The 23,253-nt window shown below is 36.4% G+C and overlaps 1 protein-coding gene across 2 annotated transcripts in view; it reads left to right on the top strand.

The window, feature by feature from the left end:
* Positions 1-23,253, top strand: part of SCAI (suppressor of cancer cell invasion) — a 204,989-nt gene that overhangs the window by 151,229 nt on the left and 30,507 nt on the right. For both annotated transcript variants that reach the window (XM_020967566.2, XM_020967567.2), the window contains exons 10-14: positions 2,925-3,026; positions 3,634-3,735; positions 5,258-5,336; positions 8,149-8,248; positions 12,521-12,602. In XM_020967566.2, coding sequence (XP_020823225.1) covers positions 2,925-3,026; positions 3,634-3,735; positions 5,258-5,336; positions 8,149-8,248; positions 12,521-12,602 — 465 coding nt within the window. The remainder of the gene's footprint in view (positions 1-2,924; positions 3,027-3,633; positions 3,736-5,257; positions 5,337-8,148; positions 8,249-12,520; positions 12,603-23,253) is intronic.

Consider the following 23,253-nt stretch of genomic DNA (forward strand, 5'->3'; position numbering starts at 1 on the left):
TTCTGACCATGTCACTCCACTCTGATAAATTCTAGAGGCTCCCTACCACTTCTGGGATCAAATATAAAATCCTCTCTTTGACATTCAAAGTCCTTCATAACTTGTCTGTCCTCCCTCCCATTTTCAGCTTCTTATTCTTTACCCTCTCTACATAATCTTTGATCCAATGACACTGACCTCCTTGCTCTTCCTTGATTAAGTAACATGCTGTCTCCTTATTCCAATAATATTTTAAAATGTCTTTTTTAAAAATTGTTGAACTTTTTTTTTAAAGGCAGTTGGGGTTAAGTGACTTGCCCAGGGTCACACAGCTAGTAAGCATCAAGTGTTTGGTCTGAGGCCGGATTTGAACTCAGGTCCTCCTGACTTCAGGGCAGGTGCTCTATTCACTGTGCCACCTAGCTGCCCCTTGAACTTTATTTTTGATATTCTGAACTTACCAAACTAGCAAGCATGAACATTTCTACACAAGGAAGAACAGAAAAAAAAGGTTAGAGACAAAATCACAAATCCCTATGTACACCTTGGCCCTTTTTTCACTTTAAAGTCTGCCCTCCTTGCCTCCCTGCCTCATTTTCACCTCTACTGTAAAAGCTTTTCCTTGTGTGTTGTATTTGGAAGTCAAATTTTCTATTCAACACTGGTCTTTTCATCCGTAATACTTGAAAATCTTCTATTTCATTAAATGTCCATTCCCCAATCCTCTTGCCCCCCAAAAAAGATTTATGCTCCGTTTTTCTGAGTAATTTATTCTTGGTTGTAATCCTAGCTCCATTGCCTTCTGAAATATCATATTCCAAGCCCTCAGCTCCTTTATCCTGACAGCTGTTAAATCTTTTGTGATACTGACTATGGCCCCACAATATTTGAATTGTTTCTTTCTGGCTGCTTGCAGTATTTTCTCCTTGATCTGGGAGCTCTGGGATTTGGTGATAATATTCCTGGGAGTTTTCTTTTTGGGTTCTCTTTCTGGATGTGATGGTTGGATTCTTTCAGTTTCTATTTTACCCTCTGGTTCTTGGATATCTGGGCAGTTTCCCTTTATAATTCTTGAAATATGATGTCTAGGCTCTTGATCATGACTTTCAGGTAGTCCATTCATTCTTAAATGATGTCTCTTTGACTATTTTCCATGTCAGTTGTTTTCCCAATGAGGTATTTCATATTTTCTTCTTTTTTTTTCATTCTTCTGACTTTGTTTTGTTGTTTCTCCATGTCTCATGGAGTCATTATCTTCTACTTGCCAAATTCTAATTTGTAAAGAATCATTTTCTTCAGTGAACTTTTGTACTTCTTTTTCCACTTGACCAATTCTTCTTTTTAAGTTCTTTTCATCAATGAAGCTTTGTACCTCTTTTACCATTTGGCTAATTTTTTTTTAAGGTGTTATTTTTTTCAGTATTTTTTGTGTCTTCTTTACTGCACTGTTAATTGTCTTTTCTTACTTTTCTTGCATTGTTCTCATTTCTTTTCCCAATTTTTCCTCTGCCACTTCTTTGAGTTTTTAAATAATTTTTAGCTGTTTTAGGAGTTCTTGTTGGACCTGTGTCCTATTTGCATTTTTTTCCTTGAAGCTTTGCTTATAGCTATTTTGACATCATTGTCTTCTCTTGAATTTGTGTCTTGATCTTTGCTGTCACTATAGTCCTTTTTTATAGTTGGGTTCTTTTTTGGTTGTTTGCTCATTTCCCCAGCCTATGTCTTAACTTGAATTTTATGTTAAAGTTGAGATCTGTTCACCTGAGGGAGGGAGTATAGCACTGCCCCAAGCTTCAGGCTTTTTTGCTGTGCTATTTTCAGAGCTAGTTCTAAGGGTTTGGAAGTTTTCAGTGCTTCCATGATAATGTGATTTGGAGGGAGGTCACAGCTCTCCTGGTCTTTGTTCTCATCTTTACTCAGAAAGGGTCCCTCATCCCCTGCAGCCACAGGCACTACTGCTCCTCAGGTTCCGTAATCCTTTGTGTCAGAAAGGGCTCCTCTTTGCCCTCCAACTGCAATTCAGAAGTGGATATGTGCAATGGAGTTGCCTAACAGTGCCCTGTTCTGTGCCCAGTGCTAGCACAGGGGTCCCTTGTAATCTCTTTCTAACTGTTTTTCCAATTCCCTTACCATCTCTGGGCTGAAAGCTCCTGGAACTCCTGCTGCTGTCATATCTCACAGCTAGTATTGCTGTTATGTATGCTCTGTGCCAGCCCCCATTCCGGTGTCACAGACCTCTCTGACCTCCTGGTTGTCTTGGACTGGAAAAATGTCTCACCCCAACCTTTTCTTGGCTTTGTCCTTCCAGAAATTAAATTTGATGCATTTATCTTAAAGTTGTTTGGAAGGGAACATTGAGAGAGTAGTGCTTCCTCTATTCTCCATGTTTGCTTCCGCCACACATGCACTTCAGTCATTTTCAATGACTGTTTCCCTTTTCTCTGCCACTCCCCCTTCACTCCCCTACTCCCATGCCCAGAATGATTCCCCTCCTTATTTCTACCTCCTGGCTTCCTTCAAGTCACAACTAAAATCCCACCTACTATAAGAAATCTTTCCTAATTCCTCTTAATTCTAATGCCTTCCCTCTGTTGATTATTTCCAATTCATACTATATTTAGCTTGTTTGAACATAATTGTTTGCGCATTGTCTCTCCCATTAGACTGTGAGTTCCTTAAAAGCAAGAACTGACTTTTACCTTTTCTTGTATACTCAGTGCTTAGCACAGTGCATGACACATAGTATGTGCTTAATCAATGTTTATTGACTGACTAGTTACTTATGGGGCTTCTTTATAGTTAAGAGAACTTAAGAAAAGGAGTTAAAGTTGACAGTAGCCTTCTTCAGCATGTTATAATTAAGTTCTTTGGTTTACTGGGCTTTGCTTAAGACTGTATCTTTCCCTTGACCAATGTATTAATGTTTTGGTCTATTTCTTTTGTAGGTGAAGTTCAGTGAACTAACGGTTGACATGTTCCGGATGTTACAAGCCTTAGAACGAGAGCCAATGAATTTAGCTTCACAGATGAACAAACCTGGAATGCAGGTGACACTCCTCTGTGGTTTTTAAGCTAGATAAAACACTTTGAGCTGCTTGTACTACATACAGAAGGAAGTCTATATTTCTTTATAACCCAGGGATTGGTGTACAGTAAAAGCAATTCTTCAGGCCTTCAAAAGATCTGTGTTTTCATTACTATGGATGTTTCTTTCACAGATGTAGATTGCAACCCCTCTACTACTTGTACAGTCTTCTTTTTTTTTTTTTTACTATGATCAGAATATGTTTCATCAACTAACTGGTATTCTGGTAGTGAGCCTTTTGCATTGGGCTAGGCTCATCCTCAAATGACACATAGTTCCTCCCTGAATCTGTAATCAGAGCTAGAAATATCAAAGCTAGACACTACTAGAAGTAGCTTTCAAGATGTAGATCTACCTTTATACCATGTTCATATATCAGAGGAGGTCTTCTGTGAAAGGCCTTAAGCCATAAAAGTTTTTCTTTCATAAGCAACGTGAGTAGGAAGGTCCAATAAAATAGCATTTGTTAGTTAGTGTACCAGAACGTATTTGCTTCATGAAAAACATTGAAAATTGTCCATTAAAATAAACTTGAGTTATTTATTTTTTGGTATTTTGTATGGTTACAGGAATCTGCTGACAAGCCTGCCCGGCGAGAAAACCCTCATAAATATCTGCTGTACAAACCAACCTTCAGCCAGCTATATACATTTTTAGCAGCTTCTTTTAAGGTTTGTGTGATCACATTTTCTATTGCCTAGAAAAAAAATGGGTCCTCTAAGAAACAGATCATTAACTATTCTAGTGACAAATTTGGTGAGCCATATTAAAATGAAACACCTACTTTTGAACTGGGAAAATACGAATCCTAAGTATCACTGTGTAGCATAGAAAGAGCTTGTGATACATATTTTCCTGAGGAAAATTAATGAATTTTTTTTTCAACAAAGTTAATGAAATGTGTTGGTGAACTACCACTGTGCTTACTATTAAGTGTTCATGCCCCAAACACTGCAGGCATAATAGTTATTGCCAGTACCCCATCAGGAGAAACAGTGTCTTATTATGTATATTTGTCAGATATCAAGAAGCACCCTAAATATACTTTTGCTTCATTTGTAGCAACTTGGGAGATTAAAGATCTCAGATTTTTTTTTCTCAGCCCCAATATAGATGCTTTTTAAACATGCCTGAGAGGAGAGTTTGTCTTTTAGCCCAGTAATTATTATGTATCTATTTTAGGCAGAGCTGGAACAAGGCATTTTTGCAACCTAGGAAGACTTGAGTGTTATACCCTTTTACTTTTGAAAAGGGTGCCATTTATGTATGAATAAGTGTTCACTGGGGCATTCATGCAGTTATAAAAATCTGTACCTTAAAAGCTGTCTCTTGTACCACCCTTTCCATTTGCTGTGTATTAGACCCCTGCCTTTTTTTTTTTAACCTAACTCTAGCTCTGAATCTGAATTTGTTGTTAATTTTTCGGTCATGTCTGACTCTTCATGAACACATTTGGAGTTTTCTTGGCAAAGATGCTGGAGTGGTTTTCCATTTCCTTCTTTAGCTCATTTTACAGATGAGAAACTGAGGCAAACAGGGTTAAGTGACTTGCCTAGGGTCACACAGCTCTTAAGTTTCTGAGGTTGGATTTGAACTCAGGACAATAAATCTTCCTGATTCCCAGTCCAGTACTCTATCCATGGCACCACCCAACTACTTCCAAATCTGAATTTAGGTATGCAAAAGATACTTATTACTTGGGTGTTAGTGTCTAAAAATAATCTTTATAACTTGCGATGATATATATACATTGATTAGTGGTTAGCTTTTTGATTATTTGTTGTGTAGACAGTTACGAAACAAGTAGAAATTACAGAGTAGAAGTGTTGTTAGTGGTAAGGCCGTTAAACTTGAGCCAGAAGACCTGTGTATGGGTCCACCTCTGCTATTTAATAGTTGTGTGACCTTGAGCTAGTCATTTAGTTTTCTAAGCTTCAGTTTTACTATCTTTAAAATGAGGGGATTGGACCAAGATGATTACTAAGCCCCGTGCACCTCTCATGTTCTGTGATCTCTAAGCCAACAAAACTAAAATTTCTGCTGGAAAATAGAATAGGATTTTAAATTTGGCTCTAGCTGTCACCACATTGTGGTAGGGGAATTTATTGCTCTTGAATATGTCACAAATTGTTTTTTAAAAAGCACATTTCTCCTTATTTATTGTTTTATATATGTGTATGTCTTAAATTCCAGGAGCTGCCAGCCAACAGTGTGCTCCTGATTTACCTGTCAGCCACTGGAGTTTTTCCCACAGGTCGTTCTGATAGTGAAGGTATAATAAAGGAATGCTCCCTGTCATGAGCAAGGCTTGAATTCTCTTTATATTCTGCAAGATGATGGCCTGTGGCCTCCTGACTGTCTCAAAATGCCTTTCTCAAGAGGCATCCAATTTAAAGTTCCAGTTTATCTTTGAATGTAATGCTTCTGTAGACCCCCAGCTAATTTTATTTGCTTAAACAGTATATATAGAAATGTGTTAGTCACATGAAAGAGCCCTAGACTGAGTCCAAAGACCTGTAGATTTGAAATCATGCTCAATTGCTTTTTAGTTATGACCATTTAGTGTCTTTACTTCCCTGGGCCTCAATTTCCTTCTATAAAATGGAATTTGATAAGATCATCATCTCTAAAATACAATCTAGCTCTAAATTCTATGTTTCTATGAACCTATTGATCACACATTAAGAGCATGCCTCAGTTTTTGCCTGAATATCATCTGAACATTGTTGATTTTGAAGACCCCCAAAAGCTCATTTGGTTTGTTGTTCTGGATTTCATAACATGATTTTCTCCTTCATGATCATGTTCCCTGAACCCCTAGTGAATTATAGTTGGGTCTGTGGCTGCAGTGTGGCTGAGAATCTTTGTAGAAATTATTGTATTTTTATTACTGTGAAAGTTCAAGCCCTTGTCATGATTTTGTTGATTCTGTCCTTCTTTACATTTCTCTTTTTTTTTTAAACCAAGTTGAATATTAGGGTGTTGCTGGTAAAACTGAAAACTCTCTGATAGGAATAGAATGGTCAGAATATTTAGATAAGTTGATTTAAGTAATTAAAACAGTTTCTTTGGTGGAAAGAAATTCTATCTCATTTTCTTAATATTTTTTTCAACTCATTTCTGTTTTGAAACTTGCATTCCTTTATATGAAGCATGCTGTTTTCCTCTTCCTTGCATGACTCATAGACTCTCTTAAAATGCTGAAAAGAAAATCTCTGAGGTTTTTTTGTTGCAGTGATTTTTTTTGAGGGGGTAAGAAAAATACAATTTGATATTTCATGTATTATTTGCATCAGTGTATGCTGGTTTATATTTCTTGTACCTAGGCTAGCCAGTTTGACTTTGGGTTCCTCCCTATTTGCCTCTCCTTCTTAAACCTGAAAACTTGAAGTGAATTTTTCGTTAAAGAGGATTCTGTTTGTTCCACAGTGTGTTTATTTTTACTATTTCTAGTAACTACTCTTGAAAGCCTCTGTGGACAAGTAACTTGGATTCTATACTGTGTCTAATGTGTGATTGGTAAAAACATTAATGCCTAGGATATTGGACCTTTACTAATTTGCTCATTTTCTAACTTCTTATAGTGAAATACCATATTTTTAGTCATGTTTCACAGTAGCTAAGTCATCCTAGAAGCTAACTTCAGAAGTATGTTTGATTATATTAAATATACCTAGTTCTGGATTTATAGATTCTTTTGTGGATCCTTATTTTTGCTTGGTTAGTTATTCCCTCCACTGATGCATATTGTAAACCCCTGTCCTCCATCTTATTATTTTGTACAATTTTTATTCAAGTCTTTCCTCTAGTCTTCCAGTGTGTTGAAGGATTTCCTCTGATCTTACAGACTTCTCAGAATATGCAGAATAAGAAAAACAATGATGATGATTTATAAAACATTTTCCAAAGAATGACCCTGTAAGATAGAGCATGTAAACATGATCATTCCCATTTTTAGATGAGAAAACCGAGGCCTATAATGGGGAATTGATGTGCCCAAAGTCACATGGCTTGAAGGTATCAGAGCCAGTTTGAACAGCACATTTTCTATTATGCCACATTGCTTCATGATGAAATAGTTTGAAAAATAATATTTCATAATATTAAAGTGTAACTTCAGAAAGGGGCAGAGGATAGGAACTGGAGATCTCATTGATATAGAGAACTTCAGGTGAGAAATGTAAGTCTGCAACTTATAGTCCTAGAGAATTTCTTAGAACAGAGATGTCAAACTCACAGCCTGTGAGGCCCAAATCAGATTAAAATGTAACTGAAAAATGTTTAGGAAAATAAAAACACAGTACAGTATAGATGATGTTATTTTGTGGTTTTCTAAGTCAATATGTGGCCTGCAGGATTTGAGTTTGATGACACTGGTCTAGAACACTGAGAGGTTAAGTGATTTGTGCAGGGTCACACTCCTCGAATATTTTAGACATAGGACTTGAACCTGGGTTCTTCTTGCTTTATGTATGTCTCTCTGTGTACTATGCCATGCTCACCTTAACAAGGCACTTGATATAGCACTGACATTTGCTGCTGTTTCCTTGATACTGAAATATTTATCATTATGAGACTTCCCAAACTTCTAAAATAGTTCAGTAATGTTTGCTTATAGAGCAAACCTAAAAATAGGTAAATTTTCCCATAGCTCTTTATAAGAGATTATTAGGAAAAATTTCAATTCTTATGTCTATTGTTTCACATAATATTTAGGACCTGTTGACTTTAATTTTCATATGAAATGTTAGGAGGTTTTTTTTGGAAGTTTAATTATAATAATTCAAGTTTTCCATCACTTTTGTTATTCCCAATAATGTCATATAGTAAGTTTTTACTTTGTTTCTCATTATTCCCTAATTTAGAAACAAACAAATAATGCAAAAAACCCTTAATAATGTTGAAGTAAACACTACTTGAAATTGTTTAGAATAGATGCTGCATTATATAATGTGATTAGAAAATGTGTACTTTTCTTTCTCTCCTGATGAGAATGTATGTTAACTTGTTTTCATTTTGTTTGAACCTAAGATAAACAGTAACATTCCAACTAATGTCAGGTTTTATTCCCTTTCGTTTTACAGGCCCATATGATTTTGGAGGAGTCCTCACTAATAGTAATCGAGATATTATAAATGGAGATGCCATCCACAAACGAAATCAGACCCATAAAGAAATGCACTGGTAAGAGAGCTGAGCTAACTTTCAGCTATTCCTTTCGGGGGTGGGGAGAGAAGGAAGGAAACAAGCATTTATATAGCACCTACTATGTGCAGTTCACTATTCTAAGCACTTAACAGTTATTATCTGGTTTGGTCCTCAGAATAACCCTAGGAGGTAGTTACTAGTTGCTATTATTCTCCCCATTTTACAGTTGAGGACTTTGTGGCAAATAGAGGTTGAGAGTTGCTTAGAGTTATACAGCTGTGTCTGAGGCCAGATTTCAACTCAGGTCTTCCTGACCCCAGGCTCAGAGCTCTATCTTTTGTGACACCTAAGTATGTCAGTCCTGTTGTATACTTCCTATTGAAATAGAAGATTTCCAGTAATAGAGAGATGCAACAGAATATAATTAAGCATTCATTAAAATCCAAAATTAACCTAGAAATAGGTTTGCTGGGAAGGGATCTTTGAAATGTAAAGTGTGAAGGCATACGGACCTAAGAACATGGAATGGTAGGTAATCAGAACTTAAAATATTAGAGCTATATAGTACTTTGCAGAGCAAAGATGAGGAAACTGAGGCTCAGAAAGTCAGAATGATTTCCTTAAGTTCACTTAATCAGTGAATGACAGAGCCAATTGATACCAGTTACTGAAGGCTTTTTGTTGATTATCCAAGAAAGAAAGAATCCTTTTATTCATACTGATCTTAACATGAGTAAGATCTCTGAAACTGAGAGCTCTGGTAATTGATATAAGCAGAATTGTAGGTAGAAAGTCATATTCCAAAGACCCTCTTCACAACAATGTTGTTCTTTTCCTTTGTCTTCCTACTAATGGCTTGATGTTGAATAGTAAGAGGGCAAACCTATATTTGACAGCTAGAAAGGTGGGACTTAATGGTATTGGCATGGGAAGAGAAACATTCTGCCATCCAAAAGCCAATCTCTGCTCCAGAGAGAGAAGGGACAATATGGTTTAATGGAAAGGACACCTACCTGGTAATCAGGAGACCTTGGTCTTCTCTTAGCGCTTCTTTTCCTGATCTCTCTGGTCAGGAATCATTTTTATTCCTCAGATCTTCCATAACGCCTTATACCTCTCATATTCTGCATTCTAGTTATTTAGTATCATTATTGCATGCTAGTATATATGTATATCCCACTTTGAGAGATTGAAAGCTAGGAAAGGGTGAGGGCTCTATCTTAATTCTATCTCCTAACTACTAAAACAGTGCTGTAAGTGACTGAATCCTACTATCTGTTTTACATGGTGCAAATCATAGTCTTGCTTTAATTTCCTCATTTAAACAGTGAAAAAGGTGAATCAGATAATCTCTAAGGTCATTTCCAGTAATAATGTTTTATTAATATATAATTACTATTATTCAGAGAGAGTAAAGGAAATCCTTATTTATATTTCTAACATCTTAGAAACATATATAGATTTTAAGGTTTAAGGAGCTTGAGAATTTAAGTTGTGCTAATGGTTTTTGTAATCCCTTCCCTTTTTGTCAAGACAAGCACTTGGAATCACTTTCTGAAAAACAAGAAATAGATACCCTCTCCTAAAGTTCATAGCATTTCAAATCTTTCTATTTCAGTGGGAAGGGTTCTGCCCTTGGAATCTAGAGGCCTTTTTTCATATCTCACTTCAGACACTACTTGTGTAACCCTCAAGACTTTAGGTTCCCCAAGCTAGCTTTAATTCTTTTCCTATTAAATTACCAAAGAATTACTTTATAGAACTAGAAAAATAATAACAAAATTCATTTAAAGAAATAAAAGGTCAAGAAAATCAAGGGGAATCAATTAAAAAAACAAACAAACAGTGAAGGAAGAGGGCCTAGCAGTACCAGATCTCAAACTATGTTAGGAAGCTCTAATTGTCAAAACAGCTTGGTAACTGGGCAAGAAACAGAGAAGTTGATCAATGGGATAGACTAGGCCACAATATACAGAAACAAATGAGCATAGTAGCCTAGTGTTTGATAAACCCAAAGATTCCAGCTATTGAGGTGAGAATTTGATATTTGACAAAAACTACTGGGAAAACTGAAAAATAGTCTGGCAGAAACTAGGCATAGATCAACATCTCACACCATGTACCAAGACAAGCTTACAATGGTACATGATTTAGACATAAAGGGTTATTTAAACAAGCTAGTGAAACATGGAATAAATTACCTGTCAGGTCTATGCATGGGGAAGAATTCATGACCAAGCAAGAGACAGAGAGGTTCATGAAAGGTAAAATGGATAATTTTGATTACATAAAATTTTAAAAGTTTCTGCACAAAGCCAATGTAGCCAAAATTAGAAGAAAAATAGGAAACGGGGAGAGGGGGGAATTACAGCAAGTTTCTTTAATAAAGGTCTCATTTCTCAGGTGTATAGAAAATTGAGACAAATTTATAAAAATAGGAGCCATTCCACAGTTAATAAATGGTCAGATGATGTGAACCGGCAGTTTCCAGAGGAAGAAATCAAAGCTATCAATAGTCATATGAAAAAATGCTCTAAAGCACTAATAATTAGAGAAATGCAAATTAAAAGGATTCTGAGGCACCACCTCACACCTGCTAGATTGGAAAATGACAAATGCTGAAGGGCATGTGGGAAAAAAGGTACATTGATGCACTGCTGGTAGAGTTGTGATCTAGTCCAGCCATTCTGGAGTACGATTTGTAGCAATGCCCAAAGGGTGATAAAACTGTGCATATACCAGCATATCTCCAGCAATACCTCTACTAGGTCTGTATCCCAAAGAAATCATAAATAGGGGAAAAGGACCCACAATGTACAAAAATATTTATAGTAGTTCTTTTTGTGGTGGTAAAGAATTGGAAACTGAGGGGATGCCCATCAGTTGGTGAAATGATGAACAAGTTATGGTATATGATGGTGATGGAATACTATTGTGGTATAAGAAATGATGAAGGGAATGTTTTCAGAGACACTTGGAAAGATTTGTCTGAACTGATGCAAAATGAAGTGAGCAGAACCAAAAGAACAGTCTGTGTACAGTAACTGCAATATCATAAGGAAATCAACTATAAAAAGCTTAATAACTCTGATCAACACAATGATCTACCACAACTCGAAAGCACTCATAATATAAATTGCTATCCACTTCCAGATAGATAATTGATGGGCTACAGTGCAGATTGAAACATTTTCTCGCTTTCTTTAATTTTCTTGCTTCCTTCCTCCCTCCAAACATAGCTAATGCAGAAATGTTTTGCATGACTGTGGGTGTAAGGGAAACTGAGGAGGATAGAACCTCCCCAGATCCCTGTGTAACCATCTCATGACCTAACAGTGTAACTGCCTCATGACCTCACATAAAGATAAATTGTAGTTATCATGCATGGCCGGAGCTGACCATGGAGACAAAACATTAAGTAACAAACCAACAAGCCATGTTACCTGGGAAACCAACTTATCTCAAGGAACATTTTTCTTGAGAAAAGTGTGTAACTGTCCAAGGAATTGATCACTCCTTGGAGACTTACACAACAAACAGGTATTTGTGGCTCTGATCAAGCCCCAACTTTTGTTAGAGATGTGTGTGTGCCTGGACGTGAGCGCTCACCAAGGATACGTACACAAAACAAAATATCCAGATTATCTTTCCCTGGTTTACATGGATATAAAAAGGGTCATTGGATAGGGAGATTTTGGAGACTTTGATTGCAGAGATAGGGACGCCAGCTCTCTGCCGGAAGCGGATCACGTGCAGGGCTTTCATTGTGTCTCGGGGTAGGATGCTCCCTGTTGCCTCCCTTGACCAGACCTTTTGGCCATTCTCTGGTCTCCCTGGTCTATTAGATATTTGAGCTCGCCTGGTCAGTGAGTATGTGTCCTTTCTTTTCTTATTCCTACTTTCCTTTATGTTGATTATTACTTATTGCATTGAATGTTATTCTTACCATTATTGCTTGTGTGGTTTTTAATCATTATTAATCATTGTAAATAAATGTGATTATTTGTTAAGTTTATCCTGAGTACGTGTCATTATATCTTGAGATCCGAACCTAAATTGAATCTTCGCGATACGTAATCCTTTTGATTACAGTGGGTATCATATTTCTTTCTCAGTGGGCAGGGGAGAGGGTTAGGGAGAGAAAAAATGTGGAAGTGAAAATATAAATAAAAAAATAAAAACTGACAAAAATTTAAAAATTCTTTTTCTTATGTATTAGCTAAAAAAAGAAGCATTAAAAAAAGAACAAGGCCTGTAATATTTGACTTGGATGGTTGGGCTTACTGAGTTCTTTATTTCTCTTCCTAGCCTTCATCCTGGAGATCTCTATCCTTTTACCAGAAAACCTCTGTTTATCATTGTGGACTCATCTAATAGTGTTGCATACAAGGTAAGTCCAGCAAGAGCTAATGATAATATGTTGGTTATAAAATTCTAGTCCCAGGACTCCCTTCTTTTTACTGTGTGTTTTGTGTCTTGCTTTTTTTATTTTATTTCTTTTACACAGTTTGTATTTAGTCTTTCTTTTCTTTTGAGGTTGTGCATGCTAGTAAGGATCTGGTGCTATGAATAGAAACAAGAAGAAAACTGCATGAATGGACGCTCAGTGGAAAGTAATAAATCCTGCAGAAAAAAAAATCAAGATTTCCAAGATCTCTGGTGGGAGGTTCATTTATGTTATATACCCTAGGATGTCTGCTTTTGTGGAGGTGGGGATATTGTGGAGAATTTTTTCTTTTTTTTCTCACTTTTCAAAAAATTTTTTACCCCCTGTACTCCAAGTTACTTTTAGTTTTTGAGTGAGCTTGCTGTGCCATATTTTTGCCATATAACCTATTCAAATTATTGTCCTGGCATAGAGATGGATGACTATAGATATGTACACCATTAAGGTTTTTTTCAGTCACAACAATGAGATGATGATGGCAGTAGACTTTGAGTCAAAACTTTTGGTCGGCTTACACAAATCCTATAACTAGTCTGGGCCTTACTTTCCTAATGTGTAAAATGAGGAATTTGGACTGGAGAGTCTTTTTAATTTCTTTCTGTTTCTATATGCTTTGATCCTTTTAATCCTATATCCTACGGCAGTCATTTAAACTTCTTCGAGGTTTAGGTTCCTTATCTATAAAATAGGATATTAATGTTTAGCTTTCCCTCCTCCTGTGGTTATGCAGATCAAATGAAATAATGGACCTAAAGTAGCTTGTGAACCGTGAATCAATTTGTCAGCTATTATAAAAATAGAGGAAAGTTATGGCACAGGATACTAAAATAAGATCTTTTCTTATACATTGTGAAAGTAAAGTTTTAGTTTTTTATACATAAATAAAATTTTTAGTTTTTTATAGTAGTTGAACACTTTATAACTCAGTAATTATTATGATTCAAACCAGGTAATTCCCAGAAAAATGCCAACAAAAACTGTGGAGTCTACTGGATCTGTGTAGAATTATTTCGTTAGTGAACATTATGCCCAAAAATATGCAGGGTATGCAGAGCTGCCACTTTTCCCTACTTTCTATTGTATGTTCTCGTATTTATGACCAGATCAGAGGAACTTGAATTTGCAGATTTATTTCTAGAGAGTGATAGGGACATCTGTTGACCAAGAAATCTGACCCTAACTATATGTTTCCCATCTGGTTTCCATGTTTAGTTTTACCTTTTAGGATTGAACTATGAATTTTAGCAGTACTTTCATACCAAGCAGTTGTTAGTACATGCCCTGATATTCCATTCTGTTAATTAAATTTCAGGCCTTTCAGTTGCTAGGAAAGTTAGCTATATCTGTGTGTTTGTTTGATTTTGGATTTGGAGTTGTGATTACTCAGGGGTGTTTTGTTTTGTTTTTAAAGAGTGGAAAAAGATGGCTGGTGGCTTTTCAGGCAATATGTTTTAAAAAGAAGCTTAAACAAAACAAAGGAATGAGCTGATGTTGTATAATAAAAGAATAGAATATTCCTATTGTGTGGGACAGTGACTCTAAATCAGTTAAACCCAGAGACTTCTCAAGGTGGAAGCAAAAGCTACTTTTTATTACAATCTCGGGAGAAGGGGCGTCTGCTCCTCTGGTATACCACCAGGAGGAGAGGGCGAGGCACAGAAAGCAAAATGAGATTATATACCCTAACACAAACAAACCTCCACCCATCACTATCCCTTACTCCCATTGGTTGAGAGGCGGGCTTACATTCTAGGTGGGAAAATTCAAAGACAAAGAACAAGAAAACAGGATATAGCCAATTCAAACATACATGTCCTTATTTAGTAAACCTAATGCTGACATAGCAGTGGTGTGGTGATCAGGAGGGGGTTTAGGGCCGAATTCCTATGAGTTAGGTAATTCCTAGGAAACCAAAATTTACTGCAATTTCCCCTCCCTAACCCCCTTCCCCCTTATCCCGGAGACAAGAAAAGGGGGGAAGCTTTTGAAAGGGCAAGCAGTTGAGGTTGGGGGCAGGGCTATTCTTTCTGCTAAGCATTTAAAAAAAAACAACAACCAGGGTCTGAGCGGAGGAGGGTTTTGAAAGCAACCATCAAGAAATATTAACAACAACTATTGATCCCCTGAGGAGGCTTCACTTTTGAGAGATCATCTCTCACACTGTGGACAAGTTGAAAAATGTTTCTCTAATGTAGAGAAGTTCCTTTATTTTGTTGTTTTAATGCAGCTAGGTACATAGTGTTGGACTTTGTGAGTCAGAAAGACTTGAGTTCAAATCCTGCCTCAGTTCTTATCTGTATGACCATAGGCAAGTTATTGAACTTCTCAACTTCAGTTTTCTCATCTGTGAAGGAGGGATGATAATAGTGCCAACCTCACAGGATTTTGTGAGGATCAAATAAGATATATATGTGTAAAGCACTTTGTAAACCTTAAAAGTGTTATATAAATGCTAGACATTATTATGAAGAGTAGTAGTACTAATGAAATGTATTAACTTCAGCTAATGGAAATCTTTATATCTCCAGTACTTCATTTTAAAAATTTTCTCTATTATGAACTTAAATAATAACAAACACAAACATTTCCATATACAAAAGATAATGGGAAAGATGTCCTTCATGGAAGTTAAAAAATAAACTGAGATACAGCTGCAAGGAGACGTGGCTTGACAGCAAGCAGTTCATTAAAAAAACAAATACTCAAAACGTGGGGACTTTAGTTGAAGTGGTGAGTTATCCATTCCTACGTGTATTTAGGCAAATACCAAATGATGATGTGTCAGCAATGTTGTAGAGTATGTTCCCTAGTTGGGTGAAAACTTGACTTAGACGATGTCTAATGTCCTTTCCAATTTTAAGACTAAAACTTAGTTCAGAAAAGGAGATTGCATGAAATTCTATGACCTGAGCATTGGACATTTTGTAACCTGCTATTCTCATCATTCTTGTGGAGCAGTAGCTAGTTACATGTTTAAGTGATACCATTTGTTAGTAGTGGTATATTTAATGGGAGTAAGGGTGAAATATTCTGAGCTATTCTGTGATGTGGTTTTCTGTTTTTCTTCTTTCTTTCCTTTTGAAAGAAGAAACCCCTTTGAAGAACTGAAGTGTAATGAAAAAGATGGATCCTTGCCAAGAAATGATTTGCATCTTTATCAAATTCGACATAATTATGCACAGAGCCTTATTTTTAAAGCACTTGGCTCATCAGGCAGACAGCTGCAGCCTGTTCATAATTTCTGATTTTCAGGAAAACTACTAAAAAGTTAAAACTTTTGATGGCAAGAGGTGATTTAAGAAGACTGAAATATACAGCAGATGCTGATGCACTATCCCATTGTGTCACCGCAACATAGCTTATGGAGAGATGGCTTTGAGATTCAGATGATCAAAGATCTGGAGCTGGGAGGGACTTTGAAGACTACTTAGTTCAACCTTCTCATTTTACAAATGAATAAACTGGGGCCGTGGAAGGTTAAATGACTTGACCAAGGTCAGCTTTATAGCCAGCATCAGGAAGAAGGAAGTCCAGGAGGTGGGCAGCCAGTATGGAGAGAATTAGTATTCAGGAAATGTCACTGGGAGGCTACCAGTTTAGGATGTCACCAGCTCCAGCTTGCCAGTAAGATTTTTGGAGAATCATTTTTGACAATCTACTTCCCATGACAATAAGACCCTATTAATATTTCATAAATGCCCGTCTATTTGCCTGTAAATCTGTGTCAGCTACTCTTCTTGCTCCCTGAGGAAAATGTGTTGGTCTACATGGGCTTTTGCTGTTCTGCTGAAGGCAGCGTAATGGCTTAAACATTGAAACAAATCCTTGCTCCTCTGTAGCATTCTGTTCAAAGTAGGAGCCTCCTGCCAGGGGTCATATTTGCATATGACCCTTTGCATATTAGCCTTTTTTACTTTCCCCATGAAATGAATTTTGAATTTTTTCCCCTTTTCTCTCCTACCTGAGTATAACATGTAAAGTACAGATAATTTAAATAAATTACCTAGACTATATTGGTTTTTAGCTTTTTTCCCACAGAGCAGCTTTTAGTTTAATCTATTATCCTCTCACTCACTTTTGTACGCCAATGTGGATGTTTGTGCTACTTTTAAGCTTTTGTAATACTTTTTATCTTTATTACATTAATAATCTGCTGCTATTTTGTAATAATGTGTTCCATTTTGTAAGTCTCTATTAAACTTTGATATCTATATTAGGTTAATTAGACCAAGCTATTCTAACATTTTAACCTTTAATTTATGACAAGCAGATTAGGTAAACACAACCCACTAGAACTCCTAAATTGAATTAGATTAGTACCAAATAATGCAAAAATACGATGTCTTTTCCCTGAATATCATTTTGTTGGTGTTTCTTTTGGGGAGGGGGTTGAGGATAGGAGTTGAGTATGGACTATAACACTTTGATTAAATGTAATTTTAAAAATTCTACTCTGCCCTCTTCTGTCCTTATGTTGAATTAACTTTCTGTGAGTGTTTTAAATTATTACGTAGGAGTTTGAGTTTTATGTGATTTGTATTTTCTGTGGTTTATGTGAACCAGGTTAACTGACATAGTACAGACGCACCTGCTCTATTTTTTTTTAATGAATACTAGCTTCTTGTTATCTTTGCAAGAGGCTGTAAGTGATGAAAAAAGGAACAGAATCCATTCACCCAAAGTGTTGTGCTTTTACATAAAGTATGCCATTAACTGACAACAATCTAAGCAGAACAGATCTTAACTTACATGACTTAAAGCAAAGGCAACGTTCTTATGTCTAGTGGTGTATGTTTGTAGTACTTCTCTAAGAATTTAGTAAGAAAATAAAGTAGAAAAGCTGTCCCTCATCTCTTTCTCATAATTTTTTTTGAAAATGTACAGATAGCGGTTAATCTTTATTTTCTCCCAGCACATTTTTTTTTACCTGAAAATGTTTTAAAATGTATTGCCCATTCAAATGAACAGATTCTAAATGGAAGCCATTCTTGTTTTAAAAGTATGTGTTAAAAGTTTTCCTTGTTTTCACTTCATGATATTGCCACCTGCAGGACATACATGAAGATTGATAGACATACCCCAAAAGAAATAACTCACATTTCCATGCTTGTGAAAATTTGCCATTTCTTTATGCCATTGAATTTACCAAAGCATATTTTTTTATTCTAAAGCAGATCACTCAAACCAACTCTTAATACGATATGAAAAACAGTTACCCTGTTATTATGCTAATTTCAGGAAATGATGATCTTACTGTCAATATAAGCTTTCAGTTTTATTGGATGGAAGTTTTACTATTTATTGTTAAATTTCTAAGTTTTACCATGCATCTGTTTCAGATCAAAGTACTTACATGTTATGTAGATAGAAGTCTTTTAAAATTTTAATTTATTTCTTTTGTTTTTATATCACCTACTTTGACATTATGCAAGAGGAGGAGAAAGTAGTTCAGCCCAAGTATCTAACATCATTCACGTCCTACCGAACTTTGGTAGTTCCACAATCAAAGTCTCTTCCTTTCTCCCTTGAAAAAATAGCAAGGAGGTGTATTCACATGCCTCTTTTGGAGGGCCAAGCTTGGTTATTATAATTTCAGAACATTCAGCTTCATTTAATTTGTTTTTGTTTCTATTTACATTGTTGAAGTCATTGTGCATGTTATTTTCCTGATTTTCTTATTTCATTTCGCATTCATATAAATGATCCCTTGCTTTTCTGTATTTACCATTTTCATAATTTCTTACATCACCATTACATTCATGTATTAAAATTTTTTTTGACTGTTCTTCAAATTTATGGACATCTAATTTGTTTCTAATTCTTTGCTACCACACACAAAAGATGTGTTGTTGTTTTTCAGTCGTGTCCAGCTCTTCATGACCACATTTGGGGCTTTCTTGGCAAAGATAGTGGAGTGGTTTCCCATTTCCTTCTTCTGCTCATTTTGCAAATGAAGAAATGAGCCACACAGGGATAAATGACTTGCCCAGAGTCACACAGCTAATAAATATCTGAAGCTGGATTTGAACACAGGAAGCTGAGTCTCCTGACTCCAGCCCAGCACTCTGTCCACTGTGCCTCCTAGCTCCCCTAGTACCAAAACAATAACAAAAAAAATGCTGCTTTAAATTCTTTGGCATATGTGGAACTTTTCTTTGAGCACTTGACATCCTTGGGGTATATGTCTAGATCTCTAAGTCAAAGAGAATGGACCTTTAAGTCACTTTCTTAATATAATTCCAAATTGTTTTCTAGAATAGGTCTATATTAATTTACAGCCCTACCAAAAATGCCTTTCTATGTCTTCCAACATTTAATATCGTAACAGTGACAACAACCACCACCACAATAATAATAATAATAAAAAGAAGACAAAGAACAAGTAGCATTTCTATATAGCACTTTAAAATTTGCAAAGTACTTTACAAGTATTATCTAATTTTATCCTTACAACATCTCTGGGAGATAGGTGCTCTGATTGTCCCAATAAAACAGATGATGAAATTTAGGAAGACAGAGGTTAAGTGACTTGCCCAGGGTCATACAGCTAGTGAGTTTGTGAGGTAGAATTTGAACTCAGGTCTTCCTAATACCAGGTCCAGTATTCTCTCTACTGTGCCACCTAGGTGGCACTTCTCAGCATTCTCAACTCTTATCATCTTTGCCAACTTGCTTGGTGTAAAGTTAAACCTCAGGGTTGTTTTGATTTGTATTTTGCTTGTTATTAGTAACTTGGAGCTTTCTTTCATATGGTTGTTAATAATTTGCAATTCTTCGTTTGAGAACTGTTTGCTCTTATCCTTTGACCACTTATCTATTGGGAAATGGCTTTTGTTCTTCTAAATGCTGTTGGTTGTCTATGTATCTTGAATATCAAACCCTACTAGAGATAATTGATTCGAACATTTTCCCCAGCCAATGGTTTTTCTTTTTATCCTATTTGCTTTAATTTAGTTTTGTGAAAGCTTTTTAATGTCATATAATTTACCTGTTCAATCTCTTTTGTTCTCCCTTATTTCTTTTTTTGTGATGAATTTGCCCACTAGCCATAACTGTAACTGGTACTTGATCTGGTTCTCTTCAAATTTTGGTAAGATATTATCTTAATATTCAGGTCACATATCCATTTTAAGCTTATTATAGCATATGTCGTAAGATAAAGTAAGCATTTATTAAGAGTTTATGATGTTCCAGGCCCTGTGCTAGGCTCTGGGGACACAAACCAAAAAGCAAGATAGTGCCTGTCTTCAAGGTCTTTGGATTCTAGAATCTTCAAGGATTCTGATGGAGGAAGACATTTAAAGGGGAACATGCTCTGGAGTTGGTGGCCAGGAAGTGAGGAGGAGGCCAGGTTCTGGGGAAGCTAAAGTGAAAGATTAAAGTGAAAGAGCCCAGATTGGTTCCAGAAGCATAGTCCATGGTTCCATTGGGGAAGATGTGGGGATGATGACTGGAGTGGAAATGGCATGGTTTGGAGCTGGTGGCTGAGGAGTGCAGTGGAAGCCTGATTGTTCTAAGCCTAATTTTTGCTCAGCTCTTTTCTAGTTTTCCCATCAGTTCTTGGCAAATAGGGAGTTCTTCCCCAAATAATTTAATTTATAACCCAATGGAGTTTTTGAGATAAGTTGTTTCTGATTCTTCCTTATCTGTTTTGTTCTACTTTTCTACTTGTTCTACTCTTCTACTTTTCCTTTTTAACCATTAAAATTTTTTATGATCACTGCTTTATAATGTAATTTGAGGCTTAGGAGTGCTATTTCCCCTTTGTCCTTTGTTTCCATTGAAATTCTAGACCCTTTGTTTTTTTCCAAATGATCCTTTTGTTATTCTTCTCTAACTCTGTGAAGTATTCCCTCAGTGGTATTTCAGTTCTGAGCATTTAAAATGTTTATAAAATTTTCAGTTGTTAAAAGATATGTTTATTTTTGGTTTTTGAACATCAGATATATTGAAATATATTGAAACCCTAGTTGTCCATAAGAGACAATGATAATGTACCTATGATTAATCTTTAGTGATCTTGAAGTAAAGAATATGTTGTAGACTGTCCAAAAGTAGAATGGGCTGCTTTTTAATATTGTACTGTTTTGGCTGTACCTAACTCAATATTGGAACAAAATGAGACACTCATAAGTCATCCACCAGTTAACAAAAAGGTTTACTTAGTTAGCAAGAGGAGGATCTGCGAAAGGAAATGTAAGCACTGAAGTCATCTCAAGTTGATTTAGCTGACTGAACCTGCTTTGCCATCATGATCCACAGTTTAAGTCTGCAGGCACTCCTTCAGCTCCTCATGGTTGCTTTTTACCCAAGCAGTGAGGCAGCAACGTCAACAGCCTTTAATCCCCTGAACCAACCTAGTCTCAAAGAATGCCTTAACACTTTTAAGGAAAAACCAGCCTAACTTGCCTAGGGGAAGGGTTAAGATATGTCTTTTTGCTCTTGCCACAGAGGGGTTCTCTGTCTCTGGAGGTCTTCTTATAAAACTTGGATGCCTACTTTGTGGGGATCATAAATTCTAAAAAAGAAGGAAGTGGAGTAAGCATTTATATAGTGCCTACTTTGTGCCAGGCACTGTGCTGAGTGCTTTACAAATATCTCATTTGAGCCTCACAACTATTCTGTGAGGTAGGTAATTATTCCCATTTTACAGCTGAGGAAACTGAGTTAAATAGAAGCTAAGTGACTTGCCTGGGATGATACAGCTGGCAAGCATCTGAGGCTAGATTTTAACTCACGTCTTCCTGACTTCAGGCCCAGGCCTATATCCATTGGGCCATCTGGCTGCCTTGTGCTACTTGTGTGTTAGAACAAGTACCTTCTAGAGATATTATTATTTTATTACATTATTTACATTTAGTTACATTAGTTAACTAATTTTAATTATGTAAGTTAACTACATGAATTAACTAATTAGTTAACTCTAATTTAGTTAAATTAGTTACATTTGGTGTTGGGCTTCTGCTTGATTAGGCTCAGATTGATTAGGGCTGAGTGCTTGCCGAACGTCTGGGGTATCTTCTGGGCACTTCATTTGGGGGTGCTGTGAATTCACTTTGGCCCAAGGAACCAGTTTCACTTAAGTCACCTGTGTTTAGAGTGATCTGCTGTGGAAGCATAGCCCTACTATAGGCATCACAGGACCCAAGTGGGTAGGGAGCTCTGATCAAGTGGTTTTTCTACCATTTTAAAAAAGAGATTGGCCCTTCTGACCTCTGCCAAAGTTGCCATATCTTTATGTTCTTGATTATCTATCCTGTCAGCCTTCTAAGAGCTTGGCTCATATCATTCCCTTCCTTCCTTTTTCTTTTCTAACTGGCTCTGTCCCTGCTGGTTACAAACATGTCTTATCCTTAAAATACCTTTACTTGACCCAGTGATATATCAAGTTATCATTCTGTGTTTCCTTCCTTTTATGGCCAAACTCTGACAAAGAATCTTCTATACTTACTGCTTCCAATTCTTTACCAACCCTTCCTTCTCAATCCCTTACAATCTGACTTCACCTCACAATTGAAAAATGCTGTCAAGGCTGACAGTAATCCCTATGGCTAAATCAATGGCCTTTTCTCATCTCTACTCCTGCTTGATGTCAGTGAAGCTTACCAACCACCACCTCTTCCTCCTAGATGCTCTTCCTTGTCTTTGATGACATTGTTCTCTCTGGATCATAGCATTGCCTCCCTGACCACTTCTTTTTAAGATTCCTTGCTGGCTTGTCCTCCAGTTGGAAAGGACCTCAGAAGCCATCTAGATCAAGAATATAATTCTCATATTCTATGAGTTAGCTTGCTTGAATCGTATTCTTTAAACAGTCAAAAAGTATGCTTTCGTGAATACAGTGGTATGAAAGAATGCTAACATGTTTATGCGTGAAAAGAAACAATTTGAGTTTTCTTTCCTTTGAGTACATTGCCAGAGGAGGACTTTATGAACAAAAACTTTCCTTTTAAAAATATCTTAATGTTGGAGAGGCAAGGTATATTCACAGTGGATGAGTTGGAGTCTATAGGCATCTTCCAGTAGTCTTGATTTGTCCAAAGCAATGCATCTTGTAGATTCCTGGCTTGTTTTGCATAGCAATTTCAGCTCAAAGATGGTAGAGAAAGCAGTGACTGAAACTGCTTCTCTGTACTTCATTCTGATTAATAAAGTGGAATGAGTTAGTAAAGTAAAAATGATTGGGACTCCTTGGAATCATGAACATGATGACAATAAATAAGGGAACACAAGCTTGGCATAGTTAGTCGTAAGCCCTGTGCTTTAAAAATAACCAAACTAACAGATATCCAAAGGTTCAAAGAATACTTGAGTCTGATCCCCTGGCCAGAGACTCTTGAAGTGAGGATGCCTTAAGAAGAATAGGTCTCAAAAATGAAACTGAAAAAAAAATCTAAAAATAATCAAGATGAATGCTCCTAAAATAAAGTTAAGTGATCACTGTAGCTAAACAGATTTTTCTGAGATGTTGAAATTTTCAAACTACACATGCTCAAGATAGAAGGAGGGCTATATAACTAAGGATAAATATGAAGAAATGGCATGGCCCTATTAGAAGAGTGTCAGCAAAGTGAAAACACAGAAGGAGCTTTTA

Source organism: Phascolarctos cinereus, unplaced genomic scaffold (genome assembly GCF_003287225.1).
Source record: "Phascolarctos cinereus isolate Bilbo 61053 unplaced genomic scaffold, phaCin_HiC Scaffold_2;HRSCAF=192, whole genome shotgun sequence".
NCBI lineage: Eukaryota > Metazoa > Chordata > Mammalia > Diprotodontia > Phascolarctidae > Phascolarctos > Phascolarctos cinereus.